This window comes from Mizuhopecten yessoensis, unplaced genomic scaffold (genome assembly GCF_002113885.1).
Source record: "Mizuhopecten yessoensis strain PY_sf001 unplaced genomic scaffold, ASM211388v2 scaffold716341, whole genome shotgun sequence".
Lineage (NCBI taxonomy): Eukaryota > Metazoa > Mollusca > Bivalvia > Pectinida > Pectinidae > Mizuhopecten > Mizuhopecten yessoensis.
In genome coordinates this window covers 771,449-782,966 of record NW_018480068.1, presented here as the reverse complement: position 1 = coordinate 782,966, position 11,518 = coordinate 771,449, and the positions used below count along the sequence as shown (strand labels likewise).

At 36.8% G+C, this 11,518-nt stretch overlaps 1 protein-coding gene across 1 annotated transcript in view; it reads left to right on the top strand.

Annotated features, from left to right (window-relative positions):
- Window positions 1-11,518, top strand: part of LOC110443347 (aminoacylase-1-like) — a 31,530-nt gene that overhangs the window by 11,815 nt on the left and 8,197 nt on the right. The window contains exons 7-15 of the mRNA XM_021487525.1: window positions 984-1,073; window positions 1,743-1,799; window positions 2,871-2,944; window positions 3,439-3,488; window positions 3,866-3,929; window positions 6,610-6,652; window positions 7,689-7,795; window positions 9,600-9,679; window positions 10,076-10,136. Coding sequence (XP_021343200.1) covers window positions 984-1,073; window positions 1,743-1,799; window positions 2,871-2,944; window positions 3,439-3,488; window positions 3,866-3,929; window positions 6,610-6,652; window positions 7,689-7,795; window positions 9,600-9,679; window positions 10,076-10,136 — 626 coding nt within the window. The remainder of the gene's footprint in view (window positions 1-983; window positions 1,074-1,742; window positions 1,800-2,870; window positions 2,945-3,438; window positions 3,489-3,865; window positions 3,930-6,609; window positions 6,653-7,688; window positions 7,796-9,599; window positions 9,680-10,075; window positions 10,137-11,518) is intronic.

The window sequence follows — 11,518 nt, the reverse complement described above, 5'->3', positions numbered from 1 at the left end:
ACCCCAAAACTATATATACAATTGTTGGGCATAAAGAGACGAATGCAGTCATGATATTAGAATTGACCCCAGGGTCTGCCCCACCTTTGCAGACTTAACCCCTGGGTCATAACTTTGAAACGGTTGAGATCCCCACCCCAAAACTATATATACAAATGCTGGGCAAAAAGAGACAAATGCAGTCACGATATTAGAATTGATCCTGGGGTCTGGCCACAACCCTAGGGACCTAGTTTCTGAGTCAAAGCTTGGAAACAGTTGAGATCCCCACCCCATAACCATACATAAAATTGCTGGGCATGACAAAATCTAATACAGTTATGCTACAAGGATTGGCCTTGGGGTCTGGCATATTCCCTTGATCTCATTTGGAGAATATTTTGCCATGATTGCTAAGGTAGCCAGGTGAGCGATACAGGCCCTCTGGGCCTCTTGTTTACAATAATTTCTGCCGAGGACACTCAGGAATGGGGGAGTGATCGTGATGAGATATAGGGTTTGATGTGTATAGGTGACCTTACTACCTTACCTGCTAACCTAACTGGGGATTTCTGGGATGATCTACCTTCTGCATTCTAATATTTGAAATATATTCAATTCATTTAGAGAGGCAGGCCAGGAAAGAAGGTTGGGAAGCATTTATATAATATGACTAAGTATCAGGTAGAGTGCTTATAGTGGGAAGGGTGCTTACTACAGCAATGTAGCCTTTATCAGCTGTTTGTCTCAGCTTTAGTTTATATTAATTTGGAATATACAGATTCAACATAATTACAAAATAAGGTACAGATATATGTTAACTTATGCAGAATTGTCTACTCTACGGTATGATTTCCACTTGTTTTCATGTTATATCATGCTGGCTCACTACGAAAGTCTGTGCAAACCATATATTTATTGGACATGAGTGTACAGAACCGTGAATGTCTATGAACATGTCAATGTTTTCTATTGACAATCGTTTTGTTGTATATTATTTGTAGATGAAGAAATTGGTGGTATACTTGGCATGGCAAAGTTTGTGGTACACGAAGAGTTCACCAAACTAAACGTTGGATTTGCCTTTGATGAAGGTAAACTAATGTGGAGTATTCATTATAATTAAGGTAGATTTTCAAACGTTTTTGAATATTTTCTGAAAATCAGAAGTAACTTTCTTTCTTACAAAAGGAAATAATTGACTGATGAAGATAACCGAGGTAATCCCACTAATGTCACAGTGCAGAAGGATTCCATCGGCCACAAGCCTTGTGGTGAAATTTTCTTTTGATCAACATGATAAAGAATACTCATACACAAACAATTGTCTAATTTTACTTAAATCTATTGGTAAGGTGGTGGTTGACAATTTTTCATATGCACAATTTGAAGATTAGACATCTTGCATGCACTGTTCGGAATATTGCTGTATGTGTTGGGAGTGATAACCTTATAAATCTACTTCAACATTGTATTGCAAAATTTATATAAAAGTGTAGAATTGGCAAATGTGTGAAGTTCAGTTCAGTACATGTAAGTATGATCCTAAGTTGATCAGAGCACTCAACCTTCATCTGTATGTCGACAAGTTGAATGAAGACAAATATCGAAACATGACAATCTAGTCTTAAATAGTACTATCACATGAATTAGTGTTTGTAGGCAATTCTAACCACCTGAAAGGCTAAAAGTCCCATTCTGGTTCATTTTAATTTGTAAATAAAACCAGCTAGTATGAGTACATTTGCTGTGTGTTTTTTCAGGCTTAGCCAACCCTACTGATGCCTTCACTGTTTTCTATGGAGAGAGGGCTCCATGGTGTAAGTACATGTACTAATATATTTTATGTCTGGTTCATGTCGGAGATGGGAAACTGATTGAATTTTATTTTTGGATCTAAAAATAATGTCCATTTCATAGGAGATCCTTTCTATCACATAAAGAAGAATGTATTTGGATACTGTAAATTTTTGTGTGTACCATTTTATGCAGATTTTAGGGTAGAGACTACGGCGTATACTGCTTCAGTAATCTGCTATTAATTTTGCAGGTTGTATTTTTTATAAAAGAAATAGTGACAACAACAATTACGACCCCAGGAAAAAATGATAGTTGCAGTGCAGTATTCACAGGAAACATATATAACAAGAAAAAAGTATTTTAGTTAATTTTATGCTGGAATCAGTATAAATGATGTGATTTATCTCCCTTACACTATAGAGTTGGAGTTACATAGTTTGATAATTGTCATGCCATTTGTTTCTTTGGAATTATTGACCAGCAGTAGAACTGTTATAAACCAGGGTTAGTGTAATTTGGAAATTGCCAATGGTGCATGGATATACAAGTCCATTTAAAGTGTAAAAGGAGTGGGAAAATGCGAAGCCAGACTGAGATTCGAACCCGGAACCTTCCAAACTCTAGACCGATGATCTACTATTTGAGATACCTGGTTGACAGGGTTCAACCCAGTCCAGTTCCGCTACTTTCCTCCCTCCTTTTTCTTAGTCTTTGCCCCCGAAGACAACACTTTTTATAACCCAGGTTCGGGTTTATCTTCCCAAGCATTCACTCATGAGTACTTTAAACAAGGGTTGGTCACACGCGCAAACCTTTGTAACAGGAACGGTTGTTGGTTGTAAAAGGAGTGGGAAAATGCACGGCCAGACTGGGATTCAAACTGGGGCCCTCAGAACTCTAGATGGATGCTATCCCAATCGACCCAGTCCAGTTCTGCTACAACAGTACATATGTATATGTATACCAAACTATTATTGTAATTTTAATATTATAAAAGTACCACTGTGATACTGTGAGGAGATAAGTCAATGTTATGATCCAATATTCTGTAACAATATAAATATGAAGTGGCATATGTTTTCATCCTCCAGGGGTCAGGGTCAAATGTCCCGGGAAACCAGGTCATGGGTCAAGGTTCATTGAGGACACTGCTGCTGAGAAGTTTGTAAGTAAATGAGTTTTTTTGTGTCATTGATAATAAGCCCTGTGTAATAGGTGTTTGAGTGCGTCACCACTCCTCATGTACAAATGGATATCACAGCAGTTGATGGACTTGAACTAAATACAGATTTTGTATTGACAATATATTTTTGCAGCATTTGCAGGTCCAGCTTCAACATGAAGTTGTTGGGTTATACCACGGGTATATGTATAATACAGATAAAAATTATGTAGAAAACCCAAATATTGATAAAATCATTTCTATATGTATACACATGAATTCATCAAAAGAGAGAGATTGCTGCTAAATATGTTATTAGTATACATGTGTACTGATATTTTCATCTTTGAAAAACAACCCACATATTTGTTATTTCATTATATATTGATGTGTTTATTGAAAATGCATGGATTTAAATAAAACATTTATGCCACACTGTTTATCCCATCAACAGTATTTGATGGTAATTTTGAACATAAATTTTCTTTGTAATATAGAGAAGAATCATTAACAGTTTCTTAGATTTCCGGGCAAAAGAGGAGAAAAAGTGAGTAACATTCCTTATTGAAATTTCACATCTTTTTTGGGGTGATTTTCTGCATTTTAGAAAAAAATCTTACTAGGATTTATCTCAAGAACCTTGAAGCAAGTAATGCTTGTAACACAACTCACTATTCATTTCCCTTGGGGTTTGTTATAACTGGTGTTTTACTGCAGAGAAATAATTAATAAAGTCCCCTTGGGTTTCTTATAACCATATTTTACTCTGAAACTAATATCTTGCATCTTTTGTTTCAACCAAGCTTCACTGTATAGAGCACTAACTCCTTGTGTCTGCTGGGGTTCCTTATATCAATGTTTTTACACGACAACTCGAGATGAACTTTAATAAAAGGGTTTTGTATCATTGTATATTTATTTCAGATTAAATGGGAATGCCTGCCTCAAGCTGGGAGATGTGACAACAGTGAACCTCACCAACGTCCAGGTCAGTCTGTAGATAGGTTACGTCAGCATTACTCCTTCTATCCTCACGTTACGTCAGCATTACTCCTTCTGTCCTCAAGTTATGTCAACATTACTCCTTCTATCCTCAAGTTACGTCAGCATTGCTCCTTCTGTCCTCAAGTTACGTCAGCATTACTCCATCTGCCCTCAAGTTATGTCAGCATTACTCCTTCTGGCCTCAAGTTACGTCAGCATTACTCCATCTGCCCTCAAGTTACGTCACCATTACTCCATCTGCCCTCAAGTTATGTCAGCATTACTCCTTCTGGCCTCAAGTTACGTCAGCATTACTCCATCTGCCCTCAAGTTACGTCACCATTACTCCATCTGCCCTCAAGTTATGTCAGCATTACTCCTTCTGGCCTCAAGTTACGTCAGCATTACTCCATCTGCCCTCAAGTTATGTCAGCATTACTCCTTCTGGCCTCAAGTTACGTCAGCATTACTCCATCTGCCCTCAAGTTATGTCAGCATTACTCCTTCTGGCCTCAAGTTACGTCAGCATTACTCCATCTGCCCTCAAGTTACGTCACCATTACTCCATCTGCCCTCAAGTTATGTCAGCATTACTCCTTCTGGCCTCAAGTTACGTCAGCATTACTCCTTCTATCCTCAAGTTATGTCAGCATTACTCCTTCTATCCTCAAGTTACGTCAGCATTGCTCCTTCTGTCCTCAAGTTACGTCAGCATTACCCTATCTGCCCTCAAGTTACGTCAGCATTACTCCATCTGCCCTCAAGTTATGTCAGCATTTCTCCCTCTGTCCTCAAGTTATGTCAACATTACTCCTTCTATCCTCAAGTTACGTCAGCATTGCTCCTTCTGTCCTCAAGTTACGTCAGCATTACCCTATCTGCCCTCAAGTTACGTCAGCATTACTCCATCTGCCCTCAAGTTATGTCAGCATTACTCCTTCTGGCCTCAAGTTACGTCAGCATTACTCCTTCTATCCTCAAGTTACGTCAGCATTGCTCCTTCTGTCCTCAAGTTACGTCAGCATTACTCCATCTGCCCTCAAGTTACGTCAGCATTACTCCATCTGCCCTCAAGTTATGTCAGCATTACTCCCTCTGTCCTCAAGTTATGTCAACATTACTCCTTCTATCCTCAAGTTACGTCAGCATTACTCCTTCTGTTACTCCTTCTTTCCTCATGTTACGTCAGCATTACTCCTTCTGTCCTCAAGTTATGTCAGCATTACTCCTTCTGTCCTCAAGTTACGTCAGCATTACTCCATCTGCCCTCAAGTTATGTCAGCATTACTCCTTCTATCCTCAAGTTACGTCAGCATTACTCCTTCTGCCCTCAAATTTCGTCAGCATTACTCCTTCTGTCCTTAAGTTACGTCAGCATTACTCCTTCTGTCCTCAAGTTACGTCAGCATTACTCCTTTTATCCTCAAGTTACATCAGCATTACTGCTTCTGTCCTCAGGTTACGTCAGGGTCATGCCTTCTGTCCTTAAGTTGCGTCAGCATTGCTCCTTCTGTCCTCAAGTTATGTCAGCATTTCTCCTTCTATCCTCAAGTTATATCAGTATTACTGCTTCTGTCCTCAAGTTATGTCAGTGTCATGCCTTCTATCCTCAAGTTATATCAGTATTACTGCTTCTGTCCTCAAGTTATGTCCGCATTACTCCCTCTGTCCTCAAGTTATGTCAACATTACTCCTTCTGTCCTAAAGTTATGTCAGCATTACTACTTCTGTCCTCAAGTTACGTCAACATTACTCCTTCTGTCCACAAGTTCCGTCAGCATTACTCCTTTTGCCCTCAAATTTCGTCAGCATTTCTCCTTCTATCCGCAAGTTACGTCAGCATTCCTCCTTCTATCCTCAAGTTATATCAGTATTACTGCTTCTGTCCTCAAGTTATCTCAGCATTACTCCTTCTATCCGCAAGTTACGTCAGCATTACCCCTTCTGCCCTCAAATTTCGTCAGCATTCCTCCTTCTGTCCTCAAGATACATCAGTGTCATGCCTTCTGGCCTCAAGTTACGTCAGCATTACACCTTCTGTCCTCAAGTTACGTCAGCATTACTCCTTCTGTCCTCAGGTTACGTCAGTGTCATGCCTTCTGTCCTCAAGTTACATCAGCTTTACTCCTTCTGTCCTCAAGTTACGTCCGCATTACTCCCTCTGTCCTCAAGTTACGTCAGCATTACTCCTTCTGTCCTCAAGGTACATCAGCATTACTCCATCTGTCCTCAAGTTACGTCAGCATTACTCCTTCTGTCCTCAAGTTACGTCAGCTTTACTCCTTCTGTCCTCAGGTTACGTCAGTGTCATGCCTTCTGTCCTCAACTTACGTCAGTGTCATGCCTTCTGTCCTCAACTTACGTCAGTGTCATGCCTTCTGTCCTCAACTTACGTTAGCATTACTCCTTCTGTCCTCACAGAAAATGGGGCAACAAACATAACATACATTCTGTCATGAAAAATGGGATGATGTCAATTTTTGTATTGAGAAATTCAATTTTTGATTAGATTTCAAATTGGATTTCTCCACAATTGCCGTGCCACTCTTCCCGTTCTTTTAAATGAAATCGCCCTTATGTAATGAAATGTTCCTAACAATACTGAATACAGGTTCTGTATCTTAATGTGCAGCCTTTTGGTGTCAAGATATCAATGTTTAAAGAGATGTACTTAATTATTGCAGGGAGGTGTACAGTTCAACGTTGTTCCTATGGAAATGTATGCAGGTAACATTGATTTTTCTTGTAATCTTGTATTGTCTTATATGTCTTATTGTGGGCGGATTGGTCGAGTGGTAACACTTCGGCCTTCCACGCAGGCGGACGGGGTTCGATCCTCGAAGTTGTTGCACACATGGATTATCAGAGAAAGTGATTTTCTCCTGCCCACACAACTCCAACAACCCAGGTGGAGTATATAATGGTCTGGGATTGATGTTGCGGTATCTGTATTGTTGCATTCAAGTGAGGTGACACTATAAAAGATGCCGTTGGAAACACGGTCCCACTACAAACAGAACATAACACATCTCCAGCACACACGCAGGCATACACACATAGGGAGATATTAGCCAGGTGGCATATGACTAGCAGTAAGCGCCTGATAAGGCAGATCATGCAAATTCCTCTAAAATTGTATTGATTAATGTATATGCACATTGTATTAATTGTATATCTGTGTACTGTAAAGTGCTTTAGAGTGGCTTATGTTAGCTAGATAGGGAGGGCGCTATATCAAATGTTGTATATATTATTATTATTATATGTCTCCTAAACTTGTCTAATGAAAATTCAAATATACAATGTAATGATCAAAATGTTCCTACAGATACCAGTACTATGAGGGTTTGCTAGAGTATATTCGTTTGAAAATATTTATCAATTATGGCCTTTTTTAGGTGAAGATGTGGTTATATGAACCTGAAAGTGATATTAACCAAAACAAAGTTAAATTCAGTATCTGCACTTTTCAGGTACATATAACCGCATCTTCACCTAAAAAAGGCCATAATTGTTATACACGTATGTATTATATTGGAAATTGTGTTGATTTTGACAGAGGGCATTGTGAAGTTACAATCTAAGGGAGGTCATAAAGAGAATGCAATATGTTTATTCTAAAAATAGTAACACCGAGCTTGTATCGCATATCGTCGACCTCCACGTGAAAATGATCTAACCACTGAGGAAGAAGACAAATTCTGTCTTGTAATATTGCATTTTTTTTTACCAGAAAAGGTTTATTCTTTCTATTCATTAACAGGTTTTGACGTCAGGATCGCACCGACTGTGGACCTCAACCACTTTGAAGACAAGATAAAGAATTGGTGTGCTGAGGCAGGGGACGATGTTACATATGAGTTTCTCCAGGTAGGAAATCCAGTGATTTCCTCATTTATGACCATCACATTATCATTTAACATGGATCGGTAAGAATGGTAACATACAGCCAACAAGACACTCCCTACATTTTTTGAAAATTTGTCCAATCTCTCATTAATCAAACTCTGGCATATATTAGTTAAGTGATATTGACAGTTGCCTTATGCATTTTTTTATATAAATTGAAACAACAGATTTTTACATCTAAGTTTATAATGGGTGAGATCTTTGTCACTGCAAAAATATTTTATATACCCATACAGTATATAAAGAATTCGTAAGTAATAATATATATATATGAATCTATCAGATGTAGGATAGAAATGTACAGAATCTGAGGCTTTGGCAAGGTTTTTGAAACCAAATTATGTACACAAGGGTTGGCCATTTCTAACCTATATAATTTATGTATGATAGAGTTATTTTCTTGCATCACTTGTAAATTTATTATTTTGATATGTGTAGCCAACATCTTATGGCAAAATACCAATTTCTTAATACAGAACCAATTTCAAAATTATCTATACCACTGAAAACAGCGCATCACAGTTTGATTTATACAGTACTGAAAGTATAAACTTCAAATAATCAATAAGACAAGATTTAGAGGAGGTAAATAATTGGAACTGGAAAATAAAATTATGCAAAATAGGTTGAAATGCGGTCAATCATGCTGAGGCTTGATATGTATCTACATCTTTGTATTGTGATATGAGACATGGTACATGGATTTCCATCATGGAAAAACTCTAATTACACGGCCAACTACGTAAGTATGGTCCAATATGGGCACTGGATCCAAGCAAAAAAATGTTCACTGGATGAGTATTACTATAACTAGACCGGAGCCCGTATTCAGGAAACTGTTCTCATGCTTAAGCATGGATTTTGTGCTCATGCCTCATTTCTTGATTCATTTATAAGTTAATAAAAACATTATATTTTGTCAAAGATTTGAGGGAAAATTGAAGAGAATAAAAGCCAAAAACTGTTTTCATTGTTTACAATTGCTTTTTTTAGTGTTTTATATGATTTAAGTGAGATACAAAAAAGCCGGTTTGAGCACAGAATCCATGCTTGGGCATAAGAATGGTTTCATGAATGCGGGCCCTGGACCATGGTGGCCCAGTGGTAAAGGCATCTGACCATTAGGCATCTTCGATCTCTAGGCTAGCCCTCCAACACTGGGTCCTGGGTTCAAGACCTACATGGGGCAGTTGCCAGGTACTGGCCGTAGGTCATGGTTCTTCATTAGTTTTTCTCCAGACACTTTGGTTGTCCTTAAATGACCCTAGTTGTTAAAAGGACGCAAAACACCAAACAAACCAAACTTAATTAGATATATAGTCATAGAGGTAATAGCAGCATATCCTTTGTCTCCAATGTCACTTTCACTTCTTTGCCTACATAAGATATGATATAATGTAATTCACTTTATATTTATGAATACATATTTTCATGAATTTTTATTTTCTTGAAAAAATGTATATATTTTCACAAATATACTTCAAACTCATAATTGACTCAGATTTTAATTCACAAAATGAACGAAACTTTCCAGTAAAGTAACAAATATCTCACAGAAGTGATCTACATTATAAATTGTGTCAAAGTTATTTTAAAAAAAATTATGTAGCCTTTCTGACAGAATGTTAATTCACAATTTGTTGATTTTTGGAATGTTACGTTGCTTATAAAAAAAAAGGATAATTCTGGTGATTTTGCAGAAAGTTTTAGATGATTTTCTTGGAAAGTTAAACCAATTGAATTTTTTTTATGATTTTCCCCCCAGAAATGCATGATACAAGAAACTACACCAGTAGATAAATCTCAACCCTGGTGGAAAACGTTCAGCTCTGTCTGCGAGAACATGTAAGTGTTCAGGACTACACATCAGCTATAGAGCCCATGTCAGTTGTAAATTGTCTTAATTTTCCTTGCCTATTATATTTTACTCTCTTTGATAAAGCTTTCATTTAACATTGTTACATTGAAAATCAATTAACAGATTCAGACAGAAGACAGGCAGGAAATTTGAAATGTAGGTAAAAAAAAAGATGCAATAACGAAATGAAATCAAATGTGCCAAGTTCTCTTTCATCCACTTTAGGTGTCTTGAGGAATGACATTTACATTTACCTTGTTTCCAGACTGTTTTATACTCCAAACTGCCATATTTGTGGCATTTTGTGTGTACCATGGGCAGAGGTACATTACTGATGCTTTTTGACTTGTCCTTGTTTTCATCTAATGCTTATTTCATTCCAGGGGTCTGAAACTAGAAACAGAGATATTCCCGGCAGCTACAGACAGCAGGTTTCTCAGAGAGGTAGGTTAAGAGTGGAACTGGTACATGGACTGCAGTTCTGTGAAATATCGAACAATTATGGAATTTTAAAAATGATTGTGAATCTATTATGATATGAACCTGAAAACGTGATATTGACCGAAGCAAAGACGGGGTCAATATTTTATTACTGGGTCCATAACTGTTTTATTTTATGCCTCAACAATAAATTAGAAGAAGGAAGATAATGGTTCTGAATCTTATCATTTGGATACCAGATTTTCCTCCATATATATATATTATATATGCTATATATTGCAGGTTTCAAATCGGATGGTGAATTTGACAAATAGTCATGCTGACAAATATAATGTATTTTTGATTTTTAAAGATGACTTCACATCTGATAAACCTTTGAAATATCGTTTGTTGTTTGTTTACGGTAAAAGTGTAGGGGATTCCCCTACAGTATACTTAGAAATTGTAATTACAGGATTGTAATGGTTTATCAAGTACATATATAAATTATTGTTTTATATGGATTTGTTGTAGTATACATACGTTTTGACTGTTTTAGTTAATTGACTGATCAGGATAGTTTATTGCATTAGTTAATACAAGTGTTTTCATATATTGATGGATTGCGATAGTTCATACATGGGGTTTTGTATGCCGACAGACTGGCAAAGTTCATACATGTGTTTTTGTATGTTGATGTATTTGGATAGTTAAAACATGTGTTTTCATATGTTGACAGATTGGGATAGTTAATACATGTGTTTTCATATGTTGATGTATTTGGATAGTTAAAACACGTGTTTTTGTATATTGAACAATTGGGATAGTTTNAGTTCATACATGTGTTTTCATATGTTGATGTATTTGGATAGTTAAAACATGTATTTTCATATGTTGACAGATTGGGATATTCAATACATGTGTTTTCATATGATGATAGATTGGGATAGTTGATACATGTGTTTTCATATGTTGATGTATTTGGATAGTTAAAACATGTGTTTTCATATGTTGATAGATTGGGATAGTTAATACATGTGTTTTCATATGTTGATGTATTTGGATAGTTAAAACATGTATTTTCATATGTTGACAGATCGGGATATTCAATACATGAGTTTTCATATGTTGATAGATTGGGATAGTTAATACATGTGTTTTCATATGTTGACGGATTGGGATATTTAATACATGTGTTTTTGTATGTTGATAGATTGGGAAAGTTCATACATGTGTTTTCATATGTTGATAGATTGGGATATTTAATACATGTGTTTTTGTATGTTGATAGATTGGGATGTTTAATACATGTGTTTTCATATGTTGACAGATTGGGATGTTTCATACATGTGTTTTCATATGTTGATAGATTGGGATAGTTAATACATGTGTTTTCATATGTTGAC